The sequence below is a fragment of the Podarcis bocagei genome (genome assembly GCF_964188305.1).
Source record: "Podarcis bocagei genome assembly, chromosome: 3".
NCBI classification, from domain to species: Eukaryota; Metazoa; Chordata; class Lepidosauria; order Squamata; family Lacertidae; genus Podarcis; species Podarcis bocagei.
The window spans coordinates 53,487,116-53,512,637 of NC_138127.1; the positions used below are offsets into that span (position 1 = coordinate 53,487,116).

A 25,522-nucleotide genomic window follows, 5' to 3' on the forward strand; every position below is an offset into this window, starting at 1 on the left:
AATTCTATATCTCTCAAACTTTCTCTCACTTGGTCTTTCTCTGTATCTGATCATTGCCCATCCAATCAATAAATTTCTCTTTATGCCAGTTTGCAATTCATCCTGAAGTTCCCTTTTTATTGAGCAGCGGATGAAATAGCTGTAAAAACACTGCTGGATCCTTTCTCTAATTTTCTGTGTCTTGGGTGCATCCATAACAATGCTTGGGGCAGAGTTAAATTAGTAGAGTTGGGGAGTTAAGTTAGTGTCCCATAACTTGATTCAGACTTCTGTTAAAAAATTAACCCTGCAATTGTACTGATTTATTTGAATAACCTTTTAAATTATGCGTTTATGCTATACGTATACTGCTCTTGAACCGCATTTGTCTACTGCAGGGCAATAGTTCCCTAGGAGGGAATACATTGCTATTTTTCCGTGGCAAGAAACATAACACTCCAATCTGGAGGTGGAGAGGGTATTCTGTTTCTGTTTCATCCTTGAATACCAAGGGAATGGATACATAGGAGAGAGCAGGTAGGGTTAGAAAAAAACTGTTTGAAGTTATTTTTTCTCTTTTGCACTCGGCCCCCTGTGACTGCTGTGAGTAAGAGGGCCTTTGCAGAGGTCAAGTCTGCTGATTCAGAGTCTTAGCTTGAAAGCTCATGAAAGTTTCTGAACGTGTTTAGGTCTGCTGCAGCAGAGGCCTGATGGGAATAAAATTTAGGGATTAAAAGGTGTATTTCAATTAAACAAAGCGCCAAATTGAATTTAATATTTAATAAGGCATATGAAACAAGGGAGGAAATTAGATGGGAGCATCTTCCACTTTGGAGTCTTCATTTCCTTAGTTAAGAAATCTGACAAAGAGCAGAATTCTGTTTCCCTAACAGGGTAACAATATTTTCTTCTTCTTCTGCAATTTGGGCTGCAGTAAAATCTTTTCCAGCAGGTGCTCCTTTCTTAATCACATTTTGCAAACATGACCATTAAAAGGCAAACATGACCATTAAGTCTTAATTCCCTTGTGATATAATATACAGACACCCAGAGGGTGTTTAGCCACACATGCAGCAGATGATTCCATGCTTGGAATGTCAGAGTAGTAATATATCCGCCCCCCCCCCAATGTGGCACACATAGCTTATGCTTAACTTTGATACAGGCTTGCCATTTCACCTGTGCAAGGCATCACTTTGTGTTGTAGTCAGACATAATTAGAGGCTGAACTTTTTTTCATTTCAGGCCTATTCAGGCACACAATTTAGTTATATCCATTCTTAAATTTGTTTTGCGTGTCTTATGGTGCTCTATTGCCTTTGATCAGAACAGAGCATTGTAGTGGGTTGGAATAATGACTCTTGCGCTCCATTCCAACTCTACAATTCTATGGACCATTTTGTAGTAGTAGCAGTAGTAGTAATTTTATTATTTGTACCCCACCCATCTGACTGGGTTGCCCCAGCCACTCTGGGCAGCTTCCAACAAGTACAGAAGCATAATAAACCATACAACATTAAAAACTTCTCCATACTGGGCTGCCTTCAGGTGTCTTCTAAAAGTCAAATACAGTCATACCTTGGGTTACAGACGCTTCAGGTTGCGTTTTTTCAGGTTACGGACTGCCAAAACCTGGAAGTACAGGAACGGGTTATTTCCAGGTTTCAGCAGTCACACATGCGCAGAAGCACTGAATCGTGCTTTGCGCATGTGCAGAAGTGCCGAATGCAACCTGCGCGTGCACAGACGCGCAGCTGCGGGTTGCGAACGTGCATCCTGCACGGATCACGTTCACAACCCGAGCGTCCGCTGTAGTTGTTTCTTTCCTTGGCATCTGATAGGAGGGCATTCCACAGGGCAGGCACAACTTAAAGAAGGTCCTCTGCCTGGTTCCCTGTAAATTCACTTCTTGCAGTGAGGGAACTGCCAGAAGGCCCTCGGCGCTGGACCTCAGTATCCAGGCTGAACAATGTGTGTGGAGACGCTCTTTCAGGTACACTGGGCCGAGACCATTTGGGGCTTTAAAGGTCAGCACCAACACTTTGAATGCTCCAGCATCCTCTTCTCACAGTGGCCAACCAGATGCCTGTGACAAACCTGGAAGCAGGACCTGAGCACAAGAATACAGAAACTGGTATTTGGAAGCACCTGCATAGTGCTGTGTCCCAACCCAGAGAGAATATAATACAGGAAATAAGGAAATGTGTACATATATTTGTACTAACCACAGCATACAGTCTTTCTTGGAGCAGAATTTAGATTTTAAAATGTATTCTATATAGATATACCACTTCCCATGGAATTATTCACTCCTCATGTCACTAGGATTTTAGATTGGAAATGGCATTCTACTTTAAAATGAGAAGCATGCCTTGTTTAAAGTAGCTGCTTAAAATGTATTTATGAGCAAACTGTAGCTGATCTTTCCCCCAGTTCATTGTGTTCTAAGACACATCTGCATTTGTAATGCAATAAGTTAAACTGAATTAAATCCTCACAAAACAATACAGTACTAAGTTGAAGACATGTACCTAACAAGCTATATGGTTCCCTTTCCGATTCATGCCTTGTTAACAACTTGCAAAATTAGCTCAAATGAGACTTTGTTTCTCGTTTTGTTGCCTGAAAATGAAAAGATGTAGTTTGCCCTCTAGTGGGAAGGAGAGGGGGAAATGAATACAAGTTGTGAAGAACAGAGCCAATGTTCAGTCTCATCATTGCCCTGGAATAGGAGGCCAACCTTATCCTCTCAATTATTCATTTTAAGGCCAAATCGCCTTGAGATAATCAGCCACACCCCTCTGATGAACCTATGGAATGCAGACTTCATTGTACCATTGTACCAAGCTGCCAGATGGTGGGAGCACCACGTTGCCTCCAACAGTATGTTTACTGCAAAGTAGGTGGCCATGCATGATTTGGGCTTCTATCCTAAACACACTTACAGTGCAACCCTACATATCTTTACCTGGAAGTATTTCCCAATTACTGCCAATACGGGTTCAGCAGTAGTCACCCCTGCTCTTTCAGACTTCTTCTGAAAAAGACCTTTCAAACCTGAGATTCTTTACCAACCAGCTTTTGGTTGTGTGCTTGATGCTTTTATTGTAGTATTTGTGTTTTTTTAGTATCTTGTGATATTTTATTTGAAAGCTGTTTTAAAATATTTAAATAAATTAGATCAAATGCTCAATAAATCCTTTGTATCAGCTTTATGTGAACAAATCAGGACTGATGTTGAATGTACAAACAGGTTGCCTTGAAGCACCCAAAGAGCCATAACAGAACAAGACCAGGTAGAACCAGGAATATAGGAAGCTCTCTAACACTAGGACAATCCCTTAAGTCCATCTTGATCAATATTGTCTATGGTGACTGGTAGCAGCACTTCAAGGTACAAAGTTCTCTCCCAGGCCTGCCTAGAGATGCTGGAGATTGAACCTGCAAGTTTCTGCATGCAAAGCAGATGCTCTACAGTGGTAGCTCGGGTTAAGTACTTAATTTGTTCTGGAGATCCGTTAACCTGAAACTGTTCTTAACCTGAAGCACCACTTTAGCTAATGGGGCCTCCTGCTGCCGCCGGAGCACGATTTCTGTTCTCATCCTGAAGCAAAGTTCTTAACCTGAAGCACTATTTCTGGATTTGCGGAGTCTGTAACCTGAAGCGTATGTAACCTGAGGTACCACTGTACTACTGTGCTACACCACTTCCCTAAGAGGGAAGGCAGAGTAAATGGGAAAACATCACGATGGGTAAATTTAGATAAAAGTAGCACTGTGCATTTACTGTTGCCTTTTCCAGTGTTTGAACATGCCAAGGGGGCATGTGGAGTAGTCCATCTCCTGGCATCCTTGCAAATGGATATGCACAAACATCAGAAGGGAGGGGGCATTTGGAAGGGATGTGGGAGAGGGCCTTCTTGGTAGCTGCTCCCAAACGTTGGAACTCCTTTCCTAGAAAAGTTAGATTGGCTCCCTCCTTGTGCTTCTGCAGGCAAGCTTTTGGGAACTAACTGCTTTTAATGAAAAGGCTGCTGATGAGCTCTTTTTATTCTAATTATTTACCCTGGTGAGAAACTTGATTGCTGAATTCTGCACTAGCTGAAGTTTCTGAACAGTCTTCAAAGGAAGCCCAACATATAACCTGTTGCAGTAATCTAACCTAGGTTACCAGAGCATGGACAACAGTAGTTAGGCTATCCCTGTCCACATAAGGGCACCCACAGATCTCTTCACCCTGCACCTACTTTCCAACTTTCTGTATCCCTGCTTGGTACACCAAAACTGTAATAACAGTATGACTTGAAGACAGTTTACTTAAAAACTGTAGGCAAAATTTATAACACAGCACGGTGAGCAATTATAGCACTATCATGCCCCTACGGGTATTTCAGGGTTTCTGTATGGGATTCCCCTTGATTTTTGGAAGTCCTTTGTTCCAATTCCTGAGATTTTAACTTCTTGAAATTTAAATTACATATTATTTTATATTGGATTTTTTTTATTATAGTAGGCCACATTGACACCCAGGTGGTAAAAAGTAGGACATTTTTTAAAATAAGGTGACTACACTACAGAAATTTTGCACTTACCTTTTCATCATGAAGTGATTAAGATTCATAAGAGATGTCTTCCTGACACCAAATAATGTAAGCAGCCATAAAAGAAAATATAAAGACATGCAGAAGAACCACATCAGATCACTGTGGCTCCTTTCTCCTTCCTGATCCCATCTCTTTCATTCCCTGCAACCCTTTCACTCTGAACTTGTTTTGTGGGCTTTCTGTAAAATTATAAAGTCTAAACATTGTTTATTTTAAATGGATTCAGGCGGATGTCTGTGGTTCTCCAGGGTGGTGAGATCAAGAAAAAGGTTGTGGAACATGCCTTATAACAACTCATAAAATGAATCAAAATGCACTGTAATGTTTTTCTTCTCCCATTCGAAAACATGTTTTCCTAGGACATTTGTGTAATGCTGCAACAGCCCCATCGTGTGGTCTCCTTTAACCTATGCAATAACTAAGCAGTCACTGTAAAAAAAGAAAATGGTGTAACTTAGGCCAGTTGAAGGACCCTAGAAAAGATACCAGGCCCATGCAATTTTTCGAGCAACTTACATTTTCAAAGCACGATTGTGGCATAATTACTACTAAGTACGTAAAACTGCATAAGGCAAAGCTAAGGCTATGTGCAATATAATACACAATCAATGCCAAAGAACTTCTAAAAAACTGGAAGAGAATATGTTTTGTAGGGAGCAACATTTCACTGTTAGGTTTCCTTAAGTGCAAAAAGTTGGTAGCAGTGTCACAATATAGCAGGAATCAAGGGGATACATCAAGTATATGGGCAAGAACTCAAATGGGCTAAGCGCCACACCACTGTGCATACAAGTACCACAGGAATCCCCACAGTAAAATAAGCATACCAGACAGAGCTTAAAATGCTCCCACTCTCTGATAAGTTCTTGATTTCTAAGTATGGCGAAGAAATTTTCTCTCCAGCTGCATGTGTAATATCTGTCGTGGAACTCTTTGTTATGAGAGAGGATTAAAAAACACACACAGTTCTTGTTCTTATTGCTCAGGGCAATTTTCCATTCTAAAAATCTAGACCAGGAGTTGGGAACCTCAAGGCCAGAGGTCAAATGTGACCCTCCAAGCCTTATTTGTCCCTAGTGACTCTTCATTGGGCCTGAACTGTGATGTGCACATGGCTAGCTTGACATGGTATGTGTGACTGCCTCGCCCATTGTATGGAGTTCTGTCCATGCTGGAATGTACCTGTCTCTAGTTATTTGTGTGCTGTAACAAACATAGTGCTGGTATTATTTATAAAGTTAAATTTATTTTTCAGCATAGAGACAGACAAATATTTAAGTATTTACAAGTATATAGGCAGGAGAAGCATCTTGGATTTGAAGAAAAGTAAAGGGATAACTGGCCATCAGGGTATTTGCCCAGGAATGAAATGGGGGCATGATAAACAGTATTGTTTCAGCAGTTATGAAGACCAGAGTGGTTATTAATCCCAGTCACATCCAATGCTTTGAAAATAATTAGACAAAACTTGGTCAATAAATATTTCAAACCGCAAATACAAGGGTATTATTGCGTATTTAGCAAAAAATGCATTTCATATCCATTGTCATTCAACAGTAAAGTTCTAAAAGCTTTTGTAAGGCATGAAGTCTGAATACATTAAAACAAAAGCTCATTTCTTAAAACAAATTTATTCTACTGAACTTTCAAAACCTAATTCCACTTTTTGTCCAGATGCTACCCTCTCCATCCCCTTAAAACAAATTGAATTAAATTTTTTTTTGGCGAATACCCTTTTTAAAACAGCAGGTAGGACATTTGGAATAGCAAATTCATTTTTTAAAAATTTAAAAGCATCTAACCCACTGGAAAAGTTCCAAAATACATTTATGTTTTCATTCTTTTTAAAAAGTGGTTTTAAACAAGTCAGTTCTTTCTTTCATATTCACTCTTTTGGACTTCCAAATCAGGTCCCATGGTACAACAGCCACAGCCTGTCCCTCAGTTCAAATTAAAGCCTGCGTAAATTTTGTTTGCTTTTTTTGGTACCAGGAAGGGGTCCTGATTTGAAGGAGGGCTTCAAAGACTTTCCACTTGAGCAGTCCTTGGCACTATGGTAGCTGCATAAGCACTTTGTGCAAAAGTCAAAACCACAGCCTTCACGGATACATGTTGCCCTCTGCAGATGGGAATCATACTTAGCAGGTGAACCACAGTAGCTGCAGACTTTCAGGCTTTCAGTGTTTTTCAAAGTCATGGCAACCTGTTGAGCAAAATAAAATATTTTTTTAAAGGATTTTACTTTCGTAAACATCTCCCTGAATCAAAATGAAGCTCATTTAATTACACACCATGTTTTTACAGCTTGCTTGCCCTTCTAAAAAGAATTTAAGGCTTCCCCTACTTCAAATTCATTGTCAAAAGATACAGCCTGTTAAACAGTTCAATATGTTGCTCGCTTAATCTGGCTTCACAAGGTTTGTACTGTATAAGAATAACTGGCACATGATATGGGGCCACTGTACTTGAAATTATTACTAACAATGTGGCATCACCAGAAGCCACTCAGAATTAAAAGCACTTTACCTCAGAAAACTGTGTGTACCGGCTGTAGGAGGAAGAGCTCTGATTGTCCACCTTGATTCTGGATGTTTTTTTAGAGTTTTGTGCAGCTGATACTTTCTGAACGTGAGTTAACGGTTCTCGACAAAGAGCATATTCCCTTGTATCACCCTGTCTGGAGGCCTTCACACTGTTATTCTGCCAAGAAAATAATGTTTATTACAAGACTGCGGATTAAAAAAGAAAGTAAAGTGCTAATTATCTGTTAGTATACACACACACATCGGAACCTGCTTTTGTATTCAGGGAGTAAAGAAACAAAAGCAGAATAAGGAAATTTAGCTGATACTTCGGAGACGTCTTCCTTCTAGTTTCTGGCAGTATTCCTACAAAAGACAATCTACTATCTGACCAATAGATGGCTCAGCACCTTTGCCAAATTCTCAGGAATTTTCATGAATAAAAGACCCCTGGTGCAGAACACGGCATTTTAACTCACAGCTTGTATCAGCCCTCCAGGTGGCATATGGCCCAATAGCCTCCAAATGTGTCTTTGGGGACCTTATTAAAAATTGAGGTATTAAAAATTAGATTAAAAATCTAATTAGATTAAAAATTAGTGTTTTTTGCTTTTGGAACTTCCAAAGAGAGCAATACAAATATGGATTGGCTGGCAGGCTACTAAATGTATGTGTGGGCCAATACCTTCCCCAAATTTATTTGCAAGACTGGAACCAGGGCTTCAAAAAAATCTATTTGATGGACTGCCTGTAGCAACAGCCACTGGCCACATTCACAATCCAATCTTGGCTTAGTAAGATGAGATATGTCTGAGGTTCATAGAAGTATAGAGTTGGAAGGGACCATCTAGTCCAACCCCCTGCAACGCAGGAATCTTTTTGCCCAATGTGCATGTACCCATATACAGCACCTTTATGTAAGCATGCATGACAGGAAGCCTCTACTAGTCATACATTTCTATTCCAACTGAATGGGAAACTATGGTTAATATCGCCCAAACAAACCAGGTTCTGAAAACCAGCTTTTTAAGCCACCTTTTCATATTCTGACTTGTTTAGAAGCCATTATCTGCTGTCTCCTGGTTTGGACATAATGGGAAATTAGTTAATTGTTCCTTCTTAGATTGTATGTTTGCAAAGCGCTGTGTGTGGTTGTATGAAGTTTCGGAATATCTCAGATGATTAAAACAAGATTTGATTGTACAGGCATTGCCACTGGCAATCTAGCATATAGACTCCTGGCATGCTTTGCTGCTTGCACAATTAGCGGGGCAAAACAGTTGCATGCAAAGCTGACCAAGGCCCAGCCCTTACTCTTGAGCCTTGCCACATATATTAATCAGGCCCTACCAAGTTATCTGGCACAAATAAAAGCAGGCTAACAAATCCAGCCAAAACTTGCGGGCCTGAGAAAACGAGCAAGTTACCTTTACAGGAGGGGTGTATATACCTTTTCAGCCCAATGGCCAACATGTCAGTGGTGGGTGGGGCCAGAGGCAAAATTGGGTGGAGCAACAAATCCAAACTGTGCCTTTGTACAGTAGACTAGTTCCTATGCATGTACCTCTCTACCCTCATAGAAGGAAGAGGCATCATCAGAATTCATGGAGGCATTTCAGCCATGCATGAAGACTTGGGAGTACAAAGGAGAGCCTGTGAGGTGTGTGCCTTGGACCAGACAGAGCCTGAGGTTCTCTACCTCTGCTTTTTAGCTTGTGTTAGCAATCGGAGGCTTGCAACAGAAATAATAGAACCCCCTGCCCCAGTTCCTAGATGTGTAGGTGCTTCAATAATAAAAACAGTAGAAAGTAGAGATTCTTACCAAAGTCAATTTCAGTGCTTTGTTATACATCTGGAAAGCCCACTTGTCATCTTGTAGAATTTTTTTCCACGTAGTGCTCACTTTAGCCACACTGTTGTGAAAAAACCCATCAGTTATATTCAGAAAATAAGACCAAATCCCGTTGCTTAACCAAGTAAACAATTCTACCTACAGATACCTTCAAGGCACCATTTATAAACCTGTTCATTGTTATAAATCTATAGGCAACCTCAGTGCAGAGCTGTACATTCATCTCCCTCCTATGCCCTTTTAGAAAGGACGTGCACGTTTCAGAAGTGTCCACTCTAAGCTTAGCACAGCATAGGAGTTGGACAGGTTCATATTCTATTTTGAATAGTTCGAAATGAAATAAAGGAAAGCAGAAATGAAAAATGATAAAGGGTTCTAACATCTACAAATATAAAATTGTTTTCCCTACCAATGCCTTAACAAATTAAATTGAATGGGTAACATCCAATGTCATGTGAACAGACTTCCCCTTCCTCGCCTCATATGCTCAGAGGGTCTTCCAATCCTCCAGAGTATATTTTGGAGTTTGGTGCAACTGCAAAGGTGAATAGAAAGAGGAATCCTGTTGCATAACCAACAGGTCTCTTCTGCTGATTGGATGTCACCCAATGAAGGTCATTCTGAGATATTAATATTTATTGCCAGAGCACTGGGAACAGACAGTAAAAGAGAATATTTGCACAATACTTCACATGGGTATGCTAGCTGACACATAAGTTATGTCTTCATGCAGTATTCGTCCATGAGGAAAATTAGTGCACTAAAAATGGTCTCTTAAGCTTGACCTAATAATTCAGCTTAATGTACAAACACCATATTAAATGAACTCACTTTATCAAGTCCATATAGCTGAGATGTTTTAAGATACTTGCTAGTAGATGACTGAACTTTCCATGGAACAGCTCACCAAGAATGTCTAATTTATCTAGTCCCATTTTTTTGCCAATTAGATTCCTAAATTCCATGTTTTGCTTGGAAACAATCTTATCTAAGACAAGAGCCCATGTCTTTGGATTTCTTCTACTAGTTTTTTTCAAAGTTGAGCAGACAAGTTCTTCAAAATGGAGGACTGGAAGCAAATTTTTTCTTTGATTAAGATGGTGATTTGGTGTATTATTGATGTTTCCTGCCAAAGGCATGCTATCATCGTGGACAGTAGATTCGTGCTGATTGCCCAACAAAGAGGAATACCCACTGTCCTCATTTCCATTGTCCATTTCACTGACACTCTGAACATGCCTCCACAATATTTCTTGGTTTTCTTTGTTGTTATGTACAGGTTCCTCGCCACTTTGGATGTTGACACTCTTGGGACTTCCATTGTGCAGGTCACTGTAGAAAACCTTCTGATAGTCTTTACTGCAGTCTTTACAAAAGTCTTTATCATAATTAGCAATACAGAGCTCTTCTGATCTTTTCTCTGTTCCACCTGGTTTTAATGGTGAATGTCCACAGTGAACATAGTAACAATTAACATCACGTTTCATTTTCAAAGTGGTTTGTTTTTAAATATTGTCAGAATTGTATCTAAAACAAAAATAAAAAGACATTAGCCTTAAAATTATTTCAGAAGACAATCTGGAAGCATTGTTGAAGGGCTGTTCATTTGTTTTAAAACATTTAATTCAACACTTTCATGTTAATATAAAATTACGCTGCAGAAATATAGGGCTTTTTATACATGTGATTATTTCTTACTGTTTATAGACAGCTCGCTTTAATACAAATGAACAAAATAACTTACAAAACACATTTTACAAGGCATTTTACCTCTAGCGAAGATGAGGATAAACTGCCAAACCAAAAATTATTTACTCTGCATAGACATATTGTATGCCAGGTATGGAACAACTTGGAAAGCTATAAAAGGAGGGCTACAAAATGGCAGATCAGGATAGATGGTCCTGAACTGGCATGTTTGTCCAATTCCCTGGTGTACAGTTAAAGCATTATCAGTGAGATTTCCAGCTGGGTCCTGGGGAAATAATGGTTCTACTTTCTGAAGGATTATTAGGGGTTTCCCCTTCATTCAGAATGCTGCTAGGGAAAGGTCAGGAGAAATACGGTAGCCTTTCTCCAAGGCGAGGCAGTCATGGAACCTAGTGGTGGCTAAAAAAAATACAGCTATGGTGCATTAAGCACACCGCCAGTCCTTTTCTCAAGCACCCCTACTCAACAGTGAGGTACAGTTTGTAATGTGAAGGGGGTGGGGAAATCCAAATGCTGTTTTGGGCATTACACCCTAAAAGGCAGTATATATGCTGTGGGGGAAAATATATTCAGATGTGAGGGAATCACACTGCCGTCCCCCAAGGAACAATGAGGAAAAGCCCCCCACCCCCAATATCAAGGTGAGTGGCAGTTTCTGTCTATCGGGCCTCACCCACCGACCCACCCCTATTCGTTGGTTAGAGCAGTCCAAAATCGCTGTTATTTCTCCTCAGCCCGCTGCCATCTCTGAGGGGTTGGGGAGGCGCCTTCTCAAGGAGCGCGGGAGATGGGAGAATGGACATGGGAGGCCCGCCTTGCGTGGTTTTCCTCTTAATAAATGTATGTCTTTCTGGGGGGGGGGGAGGAGATATTAAGTCGCACCTCCGACCCCCCCTCCAATTCAAGGCTCGAGCACGCGCTTAATGGCTGCTCCCACCCTGGCGGGCTCCAGATTACAGAAGCGAGGGAGGCGCAAACTCGCCCGCGCCCTGCAGAAATGGTGCCCACCAGGCCTCCCAGGGCAAGAAAAATAAGAGTTTGCGGGGCGAGGTGGAGAAAAGGATCTCGGGTGGGTAGAAGAGACCATTCAGTGTTTTTTCAAGGGCTCCCCAATCCATACCCCCACGTGCGCTGTAAGGCACAATTTGGGGTGGGGGGAGGCGGTTGGCCGGGGTGGGGAGAAACCCATCTCTGGAGGAGATCGAGGGATAATAAACGAGTTCAGTAAACGGAGAAGAGCTAAGGTGGTAAAGGGGATCATCATTTCCCGCACTTTAAAGGAGCTCCCCGTCCACTACGCGGGAGAGCGACTCAGGGCTTCTCCCGCCGGCGGGACTCCTTTCCAGCGTCAGTTCCCTTTTATTGGGGAGAAGAGGGGGAAATATGGACTTTTTCAGCCCATCCATACCAAGCTGGATCCTAATCCCTTCCCATCCATTGCTATCAGGCGTTCTTGGGGGGATTTGAGCCCCCCACATCACCCCCTCCCCAAAGAGGGCATTGCAGCCTTGCAGGCGCCTCTTTCATCCCTGCTTCCCTCCCCTGTACCTGGAACGGAGGAGTCGATGCACTTCTACGTTTTCCTTCCCTTTTCTTCTTCCTCCGTCCTTTTCCCTAACGGGGCTCTTCCTCGGCGCTGCTTCCCCAGCCGCCACTAGCCCGCTTGCCTGCTCTGGGCGGAATTTCTTTGCCGGGTACTTTTAAAAACTTTGAATCTGGTATCCAAAACTAGAGGAGCCAATGGGGAGCCGCCGCCGAAGCTCGGCGGCCAATACGAGGAAAGGGAGAGGCGGAGGCCAATGCCCGCTCGCGAGAGGCGGAGCTGCCGTTGGGGGTGGTTTTCCCTCTCTCTCTCGCCTGACAAGAGGTTTTAAAGGCTGAGGGCGCGAGCCTCTGCTACTCGGGCCTTGAGGTGGCGGGGCGGGGAAAAGGCGTGCCCATCCCCCGCCCCTCCCGCGTGCGCGCTGTCTCTCTCGAGCTTTGGAGAGAAACGCGTTGGAGCGCGGGAGAGGCTGTGGCGCCTGCCCACGATTTCGAAAGAGCTCGCGCTCTCCTTCCCCGGGCTGTTCTATTGGTCAGAGTCTGGCGCCCAGCCCCGGGCTCCTGCGCGTTCAGGAGACACCATTCGGGCCTGGCGGGCTCTCCGCCTCTTCAGACCTCTTGCCACGATAGTACTGTATTAGGATAACTGAGGAGGAGGAGACACGTAACACTGTACCGCCTCTTAGACATGTTCCATCTCCCCCGGCCTGCGGTTTTTAATATAACTGGTACAGGAAACTGGTATATAATTAAGTCTCCTTCTTAAAACTAGAGCTTTCGCAATTATGAGTATGATTAACTTGGCAGCAATTTCCTAAATTAATTGGGTTCTTATAACACAGTCAAGAAACAGGGACCAGAAACTGACCTGGGAGTACAGTATTTCCTTCTATGATACCTGGTTTTTTTGGGGGCCGGGGGCGGGCTGGAGTGGATTGGCTTGGTTTAAGGAAGCAGATTTCATTGTTCAGCTTCTCAGATATTTTATTTTATAAAGCCTACTAGTTTTAAACCCTGCTGCTGCAAACAAATCCTAAAGCTAAACCTTTTCACAGAATTAGGCTGTAGCTTTAAGTCTAAGTAAGTTTGGAATTAAAGCCACAGCTTGCTCCAATATAAGGGTAAAGGGACCCCTGACCATTAGGTCCAGTCGTGGCCAACTCTGGGGTTGCGGCGCTCATCTCGCTTTATTGGCCGAGGGAGCCAGTGTACAGCTTCCAGGTCATGTGGCCAGCATGACTAAGCTGCTTATGGCGAACCAGAGCAGCGCACGGAAACGCCGTTTACCTTCCCACCGGAGCAGTACCTATTTATCTACTTGCACTCTGATGTGCTTTCGAACTTCTAGGTTGGCAGGAGCAGGGGCCGAGCAACGGGAGCTCACCCCGTCGCAGGGATTCGAACAGCCGACCTTCTGATCGGCAAGTCCTAGGCTCTGTGGTTTAACCCACAGCACCACCCACGTCCCAATATATTCATCCTTAAAAAGCACACTCGTAACAGTAATGACTGTACTTTGTTGGCCTCCTACACCTCCACACATGAAAGCGTGGAATTGTAGAGTTGGGACTATGAGGGTCATCTAGTCCAACCCCCTGCACTGCAGAGGGTTTTCCTGTAAACAAGCCTTGGGCTATTATCTTTAATTGTAAGTTTGCATGTATTCAGGAGGAGAAGCAGATATAAGCTGCAAGTATGGGAGTACATTCTATTCTGATACTCTAATGGTGCAATCATGTCTTGCTGCAGTGGTCTTGGACAATGAAGCCCAATATTTAGTTTAATCTCTCTTGAAACTTCCCCAGCTACCTGATGGAAATTGCTCCCATTTCTGAATCAAGGACAGCTTGGTGAAGTCTTATCAAAGGTATAAATATTATGAAATTGCATTACAATTAATTTTGTTATTACCATTATTCTACAATAATAGAATTATAGAACAATAGAATACAATAATTCTACAATAGTAGAATTGGACAAATTATGCTAGTAGACCTCAGTTTAAAGCTACAGAATGTAATAAGATTCCTTCTGCCATGTCTACGCCATTTTCCACTGGTTTTAGTGAAAGTTGAATGCACCAAGGCTCTTTCCAGGTCATCAGTTTGCAGCAGTTTTATGTTTGTGCAAAAGATATTAATACATTCCCACAGCTATCAAGAGTGTTAACTGTGTTGGGACTAGGAATGTACCATTACCTATCTTTCACCCCCTCCCCAAACACATCAGTTACAAAAGCAGCGTGGAAGTGCATGAGAGGCACTGGGTACAATCCTAGATAGATGCACTAAGTAATAATTGTGACAGCTATACTTTCCTATCCAACTCTTAGAAGACCAGCTCTTAACAATTTTTATTAGCTTGTTCATAGAGCCTCAAAGCTATCCATAGATTCATTCAACAAATAATGTATCATGAATAAACACATAACACTTCATGCCTCTGAAGTGTTTATGCAGATCTTTACATATAAATAGCAAACACTAACACATTACCTTTGCCTCCAGCTACAAAGCTATCAGCGTTGAATAAAAATCAATGTAATACTTTGTTTTTTAAAAAACCAAACAGGGTTGGCAAGAAATACTGGCCCTTAGATAAGGCTGTCTGCTACACTGGAGTAGGGTATGATAGATAGTATGGATCTTTCTGCCACAAATTTTAGTATCAAAAGAATACATTATTTCCCCTCTATGTCTAAACATAAAGCAGCATCTATAGGATACGTGTGCAGAGATAAGAGTCCTATGCATAAGTCCCATTGAGTTCCATAAGACTTACTCCCAGGTAAATGTGAATAGGATTGATTCTAAAATTGATCTTAAACACAGTTACAAGAAAGCAACATTTTATTGAATTCAGAGAGACTTGCTTTTGGATAATTGTGTTTAGGATCACACTCTAAATATGCAGCATATTTGTTGAGATTCTCCTAAGTAAAAATGTTAATATCACATTTAAATGTTTTTATGATCATTAAAGAGCCAAGGCATCTTTCAGCAACACACAAGCTAATATTCCAACAAAGAACAATAAAAATACTTGGAAAATCTTTTACAGCAAATCAGCATATGAAATAAAATACTACGAAGTTGTTTTTCCAGAAGCAAATGCACTTCATATTTTAAGAATTTATGATTTAAACCTAACAAAAACTTGTGCTTTTGAGATAGGCACAGTCCTTCCTGAAATTCATTTTACTATAGCATGATAGTGGCTTCACTGCAGAAATGCTTTCTCAGCTTTTAGGACATTCAGGTAGAAATTATCTTAAATCAAGTAGTTTTAACTACCCTCACTTAATACAGCAACGTAATTTTAAACTTGGGTAATCTATCCTATATTTTCACCACTTGTAGACCCATAATTTTGTTGTGGCCTATAGGTGAAACAAATTAAGATTACCGTTTCATATCCATCTCATGTTCTCCTAAATTGTAAAATATCTTTTGACATAATTTCATTATCCCATGTTGAGAAATTATCACTACAGATATCGGTTTTGTTTATGCCTTTTTAAAGGAAACAAATCCTTATATATAGGTGCTTCTTTCCTTGAAACAGGTGAGGCAGATGCTTCAACTTGCCTCTTTCAAGCATAAACGCTCCAGTTATTTAGTTGTAGTGATGCAACAGGTAGACGTAGACAGGAAAGAAATATGGCAATTAGATTTAGGGTAGGTTTTCATCTTTTCTCAGTGATTAGAAATAAATCTTATCACTGAGAACAGCCCTACGAAAGGTAAGGAGAAAGAGCTTACTAGAGCTTACTGCCCCAACAAAGAAAGACCAGGACTCTACCCTGCCTTTGAGGTAATCATGCCAAGTGATAGAATTAGCTGTCTTGAGGGCAAGGGGTCAGGCTCTTCCACTGGATTTAATTGTTACAAACTGCCTTCAGGGCAGGGCAGTAAGGAAGGCAGCCCAACAGAAAGGTAGGGCATCTTTGAATCCTTCTGCCTTTGTGCTGTAAGCCATGGTTCTTGAATCTTATGAATAAAAACAAGCCACCTATAACAGGGGTAGGCAATCTAAGGCCCAGGGGCCGGATACGGCCCATTCGCCTTCTCAATCCAGCCCGCAGATGGTCCGGGAATCAGCGTGTTTTTACATGAGTAGAATGTGTCCTTTTATTTCAAATGCATCTCTGGGTGATTTGTGGGGCATAGGAATTTGTTCATTTCCCCCCTCCCAGAATATAGTCCGGCCCACCACATGGTCTGAGGGACAGTGGACCGGCCCATGGCTGGAAAAGATTGCTGACCCCTGACCTGTAACAACTACCAAGGACAGAAAAGAATTTCTGAGCAAAGGAAAGCTATCTCAGTAAGGCTCTCTGGCTCTCTATATGTTGTTTTAAAACGGTGTTTTTTAAAAAACAAACAAACAAACAAACAAACATAAAAGCCCACACATTTCTTACCAGAGAGCTTATGTTAGAGAGTGTACAAGTGGTAAAAGAGATTGATCCTACTGCACTGTGAAAAGGGTAAAATGCTAATTTGTGTACATCATTTTTATCTTGGCTTTAACATTATAAAGAGTGCTATCACTGGCATTATATATTGAAAGATAAGAGTGCAAGATACTGAATTCTCAAGTTAAAGATTGCCATAACACAAGTTGTCTCTTGTTGCAAAGCTTTTCCAGTTTGTCCCAAAGAATCTCTTTGGACTCACTTTTCAACCCTATGTCCTTGCATATCTGGGACTCCCAAAATGTTTCATAGTTTCACAACTGGCTATAATTTCCCCCCACCCTGAATAATAACAAGCAGGGAATGAAATGTAAAAGCTGTATGAAATAAATGTGCAAAGAACTTTAAAAGTCCCGCAACCCCCAGCAGTATGGCTGTATTCTGTTACAGGATGATACAAGAGAATAATCACAGAAACCTACTGAACTGCTGGGATAAATCTCCAAAGAGAATATCAGACTGTTTCTAACTAAATCACTGGATCAGAATTTCCCAACTTCAAGAAAGTTACTTGATCTTCTGTGAGACATTTACAAATCACTATTAGATTACCGTATTTTTTGCCCCATAGGACGCACTTTTTCCCCTCCAAAAATGAAGGGGAAATGTGTGTGCGTCCTATGGGGCGAATGCAGGCTTTTGCTGAAGCCTGGAGAGCGAGAGGGGTCAGTGCGCACCGACCCCCCTCGCTCTCCAGGCTTCAGGAAGCTATCTGCAAGCCTTGGGAGCCCGTGGGAGTTCCCGCCGGTCTCCCAAGGCTTGCGGAGAGCTGCCTGCATCCCGAAGCCTGGGGCACACTTCGGGCAGATACCCGCAAGCCTGGGGAGACCGGCGCGACTTCCCGCCAGGCTCCCTAGGCTTGCGGATAGCAGCCTGTTCTGGGGGCTGGGGTTGTGGGAAGCTTGGGCTTCCCCCGCCCCAGCCCCGCGCCTGGGGGGAAAATAATTTTTTTTCTTTATCACCCCCCCAAAAAAAACTAGGTGCGCCCTATGGGCCGGTGCGCCCTATAGGGCGAAAAATGCGGTACCTCAGCCTGAAACATGCCAAAGATATTGCTACAGGCATGTGTGCAGGGGTGTGTTTTCTTATTAGTAGCTGGTTTTTTAAAATAAAAAATATTAAATCAAAATTCTTCTTGAAAGCTTTCTACTTCAAGGTTGTACACAGGAAAGTAAAGCCAGGGGGCAATATCCAACAAAGTAGTTCCATCAGGCCAATAATTGGTTTGTGCAATGGAGCTTCACCTTCATGCATTCCCCCCCTCCCCCAATCTGGTCCAGAGGGTTTGGGAAAGCCCAAAGGCAGATTAAGGGGGGCACAGAGAAAGGAAGTTCTGTTTAATAGACAGACATCCTTGTGCTAATGGGACAACTTGGTTGGATGTCCCCCAACATTTCCATCCCTATTTAACAAATTCCTGTCAACTCATTGTAGATAGAATTTCAGAGCAGATTATCCAGTGGGGTTCTTTTTCACAGCACAGTCACAGGTGTGAAAAGCACAGAAAAAGGAACTCCCTATATAGAAAGCCAATTTGATTGGAGTTTGCCTCAGCGCAAGGAGTTAAGCAGCCCACTGGGAAGCTGTGAAGATGATCTTGGACCTCTGCAGTTGGGAAGAGTAGAGTATTTGAGTGTCCTTTTAAAGACTTGCCATCTAAAGTGAGGACTTTTATTATTCTTTTTCAAACCAGCCATTAGGCACTTGCCTGTGAACCATAAGGCTCTTCATTTCCTCTAGATTTCTGGGTTACGAGACAGCAGCTAAAATACCAGTGACCTAGACTCTTCCTTCTGTTTGAAGGCAGGCTCTAGGGGATATCCAATGAGATGCCCTTCAGGCATTGTTATACTCCAACTCCCATCATTCCAGGTCAGCTTGGCCAGTGGTCATGGATGATAGAAAATGAGGTCCAGCTGGCTACCTCTAGGCAGGCTCTAAGGTTCCAAAGTTCCCAGTCAAATTTCCATGCGTGGTGGAAAACTAGGACATGTAAGTATGGGGTGACCAGCTATTTAGACAGCATGATGGAAAGTGTAACAGTGTTCTCTTTACTCATGGGATCCATGTGCATAACTGGGCCAAAGGATTCAACACAAGTAGGCTCAGATTTTAAAGAAGTTTCATTTAACATAACAGAGGGGCAACCAGCAAAAGCCCAATCCTCTGACTTGCTATGGCACTACAGCTGTTAGAATCTTATGTATAATTTTCTAACAATGTCACAATAAATAAATTCAAATTTACATGTGGTGACAAATCCAAGTGCCACTGAAAACAATAGAATTTCTTCCAGGTTTTAGATTAAGGTATCAACATTGTAATAACTTAAAACATCATGTTAGCTTTCTTATTGCACTGAATGATTTTCGCTGTAAAAAAGCTATTCATTGACAGTGTGTTCTCAATTTCTTGCCCACCTCTGAAGTGTACAGCACCGGCATCCATTCAAAAATCTGTCTCAAGTGTCAATTTGCTTAGCACCATCATAGCTGTCTGCTTCAAGAAGCAATTTGAGAATAATGCTAACTTCACCCTTTTTCACAGAAAGAGAGATTTCAATGTCAGGTAGGTCCAAAGCTAGCAGATGCAGGAAGCTAGTTGGTTGCATTCTGTACCTGTGGGGCAGATCATCTCAGCCTGGTTGGATCACTTTCAGAAATAACTTCCAATACAGTCTCATAATCAGCATATTCTCTTAGGGACTTTATCATGTCATCTAGCAGTTCCTCCCCCAACATGAACCTTTCAATGTCATGCACTGATCTGCTTATTCTGTGATCAGTAACACGATCCTGGGGAAAGTTGTAGGTTCTGATTTTCTCCGACCTTCCTCTGGACCCAGTCTAATCAGAAAAAGAAAAATTTGATCAGGGTTTTTTTATATATACCTAATCCTTTGCAGAGTTAACATAACCAAAAAGACCCAGAAGATAAGCCCTCACCCTGAATAGCTTACGCAATAGATTTCTTGAGCAAAATAAATAAATGTAGTGTAACAGGAGAGGCTTATAGCTCTCTCCATTATGCTTACACCTAAAAAGCAACTACTGTAAGTAGGAGAAACAGAACATGTGTACTGCATCTCTTATAACATTTCCTGCTTCTGACAAATTGAGGCATCACTTCTCTCAGCCAGTCAAACTTTTAAAGGGAACAGGAGGGAGAGCAGATGCACTTGGAGGTGCCTTGGGCTCTCAGAGACACCTTGCCAGAATATGAAGAAAACAAGAGCATGCTGTATCTAGTTCCTTGGCGACTAACTGGGTTATTGCGCCATGAACAAGAGCTCAGATACATGCATGGATTGAACTGAAAACATATTAGAGATGCAAATGTATAGGAAAACACTATAGGAAACTTATTTTCCCTGCACAAATACACTAACTACTATACCACACCTTCTCTGCCCAAGGTGCTACCAGAAGAACTGAGGGCAGTTTCCTCGCCTTCTGAGCACAGCTATAAAAGTCGGGGTGCACACTAATAAGTACTGTCATTAGTTTCAGGGATACACTTAAGGGTATTAACAGACATGCTGGTAAGCTTTATGCTCACTTTATTTTATTTTAAGTGAGGTGTTAATTGTTAAATTACTCTACTTCACTGTGCTGTTTAAGAAACCTATTTTTTCTCCACCACACAATGCCTATTAAAATTCCAAGCTTCATGCTGTAGATTTCTTCTTTGCGCCCTTCAGCCCAATTATATCATCAGCTCATGCCTTCTTGTCATGTTTGATGTACGTACTTGTCCCAGTAGAACTTAAACTCAAGTTTCCAGGCACTGATGAAGAGTAAATTAAACATTACCTGAATCTTTCTAGCAATTTCTGTTTTTCTGGTCTCTTCTTCAAGTTTGATACTGTATAGCTTGGCACGAAGGATCTTCATAGCCTTTTCTTTATTTTTTATTTGAGATCTTTCCTGCTGACACTCAGACACAACACCTGCAGCAGCAAGAAAAATGATCAGTCAAGAACAAAACAAAGAGTGCTAAGGGAAGGATGAAGGCCAACTTCCAAGGAGCACAGTGAGATCTGACAAGCAATTTAAGTTACACAACTGCTAGTTTCTGAACTCAGGGCTTGGGGAAGTATATGCTACTGTAATGGCAGCAGTGTGAAGCCTGGTGATTACCAAGATAGCAAAACGAAAGCAATAAGCTCCAGTGGGAACAGAGCACTGTTCCTAGGGCCCATCATCCCCGACTACGCGAAAAGAACTGGAATCCAAAAGGATCTGGATACTCAAAGGTTAGTCAACCCTGCACTAGAAGCAGGACGTCTGGTAGGCATTTAGCCCCAAACAGGAAAAAACCAAATACATTGCTATGCTATGTTGCAATTTAAGCAGAAAAGAGGGAAGGCACTGAGGACTGGAAAAGAGAAATAGGAAAAGCTAAATATTAAGTAGATTTGTAAGAAAGGAAGGACCTTGCTGTGATTATGCTTTACTACTGGTAGGTTATTCAGAAGGTACACTGTCTGTTGCAAATAGCATCAAAAGAGGTTAAATGTGGAAACACAAACCCTTTGCACTGTTAACTATAACTAATTCCCACATACTCCAGGAATTCAAATACTATCTGCAGAATTCACACTTATGGTTGGTAAAAACTGTAGTTCAAAGTGAAAATTCATGTAGAGGCCACTGATAATCGTAGCTTTTAAAAAAATAGATTAAGGTATCACTGAATTCACAGGTTAACGCCACATTTATTACCTGTACATGCAAAAGTCTTGAATATGAATGGAAAAATTATGTATTTATGGATGTGTTAGTCACCCAAATATACTTGTTGGAGAAGCAGTACTGGTGGCAATCCTAGGTTTTCTGACATGTATATATGAAGTTGCCTTACAATGAGTGTCACTCAGTTAGGTGGACGCAACACCTCCCCATTCCATGAATCTCCCTGGCACAAAGCTAACTTGCTCAACGTCTGTTTTTTTAACACCTTATATAATTAAGGTGTTCTCAGAGCTTTCTCTAGGGTAGTGATCCCTGGTGGGTAATGCAAAGTCAAGACTAGCTTCTTGCTTCTCTACATTATGCTGCATGGGTTGGTCAGCAGGTGGCTTCTTCCATGGGTCAGCATCTCTGGGCCAAACACCTTCATCTAGCAGTGGTAATGTGTGCAGGCTTTTTGTGATCTCTGCATTCCGCATGCCATTTGCTTCTCTCTGGTGGCTTGTCCAGTTCTCCTTTTAAGGGCATTGCTGCCTATGTCCATGCTTTTTCCACTGTCTCCCTCTCACACACCACCTGCTTCCCACCTACACACTATTAACTACTTCCTGCCCACCTCTCCGTCTCCTTAGGTTCTTGTATCCTCTTGTTTCCTCCACCTCACCCCTTGCTCAGGTTCTTGGTTTATTTTCCAGCCACCAGCCCTCTGTGTCTCTGCCCCTCACTTCCAGTTAATTCTACCCCACCATTTCTACCAGTCTTCTAGCCTGTCTGCAGCTTCCTAGCACCTGTGTTTTATGTCCTTGGCAGGCACAGAGGTCTGCAGCCACTCAGAGGTGGCCCAACAATGGCAGTAAGAAGGGGAGAGCAACAGTGACCCCTGACACTGAATGAGACCACTCAGTCCATCGACTCTGACTGGCAGCAGTATCCACACTGACTCCTGGAATCTTCTGCCTACATAGCATTTGTACTGCTACTAAGCCATGCTCACTGTTTGTGTAAATCATAATATGCAGAAACAGATTTCACCAAGGTAGAAAGTAAGTTCTAATGTACCTGTGGGAATATGGACTATTCTTACAGCGCTATCAGTTTTATTTACATGCTGACCACCAGCTCCACTGGCTCGTTTAGTTTCAATACGCAAGTCTTTAGGATTAATTGTCAAATTTATCTGCAATGTGAAAGAGACACATTCAACTTATGCTTTGTAAATGAACAGCAGATAATTCGATTTACAAATCATTCTTATTTAAAATGACAAAGCAAGTTTTTCACTGATACCTGGGCCACCCACCACCCTTTAAAACACTCTTCCGAAACAATAAGCTGCCTTCTGCAGAGAACTATGTATACCACCTAGAGCTCCTTGGCAGAAAGGTGGATTATAAATGAAATAATCAAGTAATAAAATCAATAATTATTCTGAGCATAGTAAGTCTACATAAAAGAGCATATCTGAAAGCAGAATATTTGAGCACCTACTCAGAATCATAGAATTGTAGCGTTGAAAAGGGACCTTAGCGTCATCTAGTCCTGCAACTGTGTAACTGTATCATACCTCATCTGGTTGTGGTAAAATTGCTACAGTCATTGTGCTGGTGTGAATGCGTCCTTGCTTTTCTGTCTTAGGCACTCTCTGGACACGATGTACGCCCCCTTCAAACTTCATCTGTTTATACGTGTCGAGGCCTCCTATAACAGCAGATGCATGTCTCAAACCACCTTCAATAAAAATAAAAATGCACTGTAACTGTATAGTACAATCCATTTGGAAAAGTTGACTGAAGGATTTATATTGTGACTGATTAATTTAAGCTTACAACCAGAGTTTGTATTTTGTTCTTAATTTTTGCCCCGTTCCTAGAAAGTTTATAAATAACCGGATATACTGATAGCAAACTTGTGTGTTGTTGAGTTAAAGGGGGTATCACCATGCTAAGGAGAACCCTAAGGTTGGCAGAAGTAGAAAAATTAATTAAAGAACCTAAGCCGCCCACCCCCCACCCCACTTCACCCTCAAATAAAGCCAAACCATTAAGGACTGAACATGAACAGCAGCCAGAGAATACTGAGTGTCTGTTGGAGTAGTAAAGGCAGAAAACCAGCAGAAGAAAAGGAATGGAACATCCTGAAAGAAGAAAGAACTGGCTGGAACACCAAATAGGAGCATTCCACACCACAGTATTTTGTTGGGGGTCCCACTCATGTATATTATTGCTTTTACACTGATTAAGTTCAGACAGTCATCTCTGATCTTATTAACCAGACATATGTTCATGCCCATGGTTTGTGCCTTTGCCTGCACATGCAGCCCCTTAACGCCACAACGATCAAACCAGGAAGTTTCCAATTAATCACAGTTTTCTGCCTCCAACACTCTTCCGGTCCGTATCTTTGGTCCATTACTTAGTGCAATCAGCTGTGGAAAGGCCTATCATAGCCAACCTATGAAAATACTCATTAATTCATATAATATTCCTATAAACTAGGTAATTATTATAACAACATATAATAGGGTAAGGAACTGGCCCTCCAGTTGTTGTTGGATCTAACTGGGTGTAATTGTTGGATGCAATTTCTTCAGCAGAGTATTCTAAGAGGGTTACTGAAGGCAGCTTCACACTGTTTTTATGCTACTATTTTCATTTTACTCATGTGGTTGTCATACACAAGAGTGCATGCATCTTTAAACACTAGGTGCTTACTGGGCAAACCTCTACAAGATTCCTAGACATGTTTGCTGGATTTCAATGATATATAACCATTCATACTGCAACACTCATATTTAGCAGCAGAAAAAATAAGATGTCCCCTGCAGCAATGTAATGTGTAGGGTGACAGCGGTATATGCACTGGTTACTTACCTATGTCACTAGAAGCATATTCCAGAACTTCAAAATTCCACTTTTTATATGCAGCATACTGTTGATACATATCAAACATCTCTGCTGTGAACAGCATTGCTTCCTGCCCTCCAACTCCAGCAGTCACTTCCATGATGAGATCACTTCTATCTGTTTCTTCTGAAGGAATCAAAAGCAATACAATCTGTAACGAAAAAGGGATGCCTTTCTACCCAAATAAAAACTTCAGCCAATAGTATCCGATCACATACCTTGCTGGAACACATGCAATAAGAACAATAATCAATATATATATACAGTTGTACCTTGGTTCTCGAACAGAATGTGTTTGAGAAATCCGTTCGACTCCCGAAACCGTTAGAAAACCAAGGCGCGGCTTCCGATTGGCTGCAGAAACCAGAAGGACATTCGGCTTCCAAAAAGCATTAGAAAAGTCACTTCTGGTTTTCTATAGTTCGGGAGCCGAAATGTAACCAGTTCCATGCATTCAGCAATATGAAAATAATGCTGCATATCATATTCCACTCTGGAATTATTCCCACAATGAAAAGCAATGTTTTAAATAAAATGAATAAAAAAAGGAAGCAATGTACCTGGTGTTTCAATTCTGCTATCTCTTCCTGACAGGAAACAGCTTCTTTTTCCGCCAGCTTCCGCAAATCTTCATGTTCATCTAGAATACAGCTATTGTTAGCAAATAATGCCTGTAACGATAATACAACTAAAATACCCGCCCCCTGTATAAGAATTTCAATGCACTAAATGCAAGTACTAATAGCGTTACATGACGGCGATATAGGATGGTCCCTGCAGGAGAGAACCAAGCCCGGGAAGACTCGCCTCTCTCCCTCTGGTGCAGACGGTGTGGCAGCCACCACTGAAGCTGCGGCTTAGGGCAACGAGCGCCAAGCGGGCTGTGGCTACGGAGTCTGCCGAGGCGGCCTCACCTTCCTGCGCCAGGCGCTCCGTGTCGCGCAGCTCCTGCTCCTTCTCCCGCAGGAGGCGAATCCGCGCTGCCAAGTCCGGCCAGGAAGCCCCGCGAAGCAGCCCCGGCTCCTGCTGCTGCCGCTCCAGAAAGCGCTGCAGCGCCGGCAGCTCGAACAGCTCGCGCAAGCCAGCCTGGCTGCTGGAGGAGCGCCGAGGTGCCGTCGTCTCCCACCGCCCCGGCGCGAGGGCAACGGCGAGCGGCGAAGAAGACGAGGCGCGCGACCTCCACCTCCGCTGCTGCTGCTGCAGCCGCCGCCACAACAGACTGCGCCCAACACTCCGCCACAT

At 42.2% G+C, this 25,522-nt stretch overlaps 2 protein-coding genes and 1 long non-coding RNA gene across 5 annotated transcripts; 1 reads left to right on the forward strand and 2 right to left on the reverse strand.

Moving 5' to 3' along the window:
• Positions 1 to 5,809: 5,809 nt before the first annotated feature.
• FBXO5 (F-box protein 5) lies at positions 5,810 to 12,493 on the reverse strand. 2 transcript variants are annotated; one of them, XM_081187227.1, is made up of 5 exons: positions 12,216 to 12,493; positions 9,789 to 10,484; positions 8,928 to 9,018; positions 7,110 to 7,283; positions 5,810 to 6,786 (listed from the first exon to the last, which is right to left on the reverse strand). In XM_081187227.1, the coding sequence occupies exons 2-5, from the start codon at positions 10,442 to 10,444 to the stop codon at positions 6,535 to 6,537; spliced, it is 1,173 nt and encodes a 390-aa protein (XP_081043353.1). In that variant the 5' UTR covers positions 10,445 to 10,484; positions 12,216 to 12,493; the 3' UTR covers positions 5,810 to 6,534. The 2 variants fall into 2 exon arrangements, with proteins under 2 accessions (XP_081043353.1, XP_081043354.1); XM_081187228.1 differs by lacking the exon at positions 12,216 to 12,493 and adding an exon at positions 11,353 to 12,155.
• Positions 12,494 to 12,662: 169 nt separating this feature from the next.
• Positions 12,663 to 23,106, forward strand: LOC308583369. The gene is made up of 3 exons (XR_014006183.1): positions 12,663 to 12,937; positions 14,015 to 14,076; positions 23,013 to 23,106. It is a non-coding gene; the product is annotated as an uncharacterized lncRNA (long non-coding RNA).
• MTRF1L (mitochondrial translation release factor 1 like) lies at positions 18,717 to 25,522 on the reverse strand (the record flags this gene model as incomplete). Of its 2 annotated transcripts, XM_081187226.1 has the most annotated exons (8): positions 18,717 to 19,222; positions 19,305 to 19,532; positions 20,499 to 20,635; positions 22,437 to 22,554; positions 22,942 to 23,105; positions 24,248 to 24,431; positions 24,841 to 24,920; positions 25,195 to 25,522. In XM_081187226.1, 7 exons carry the CDS (start codon positions 25,520 to 25,522, stop codon positions 19,317 to 19,319), a joined length of 1,227 nt encoding a protein of 408 aa, XP_081043352.1. In that variant the 3' UTR covers positions 18,717 to 19,222; positions 19,305 to 19,316. The 2 variants fall into 2 exon arrangements, with proteins under 2 accessions (XP_081043352.1, XP_081043351.1); XM_081187225.1 differs by having other exon boundaries at positions 18,717 to 19,532.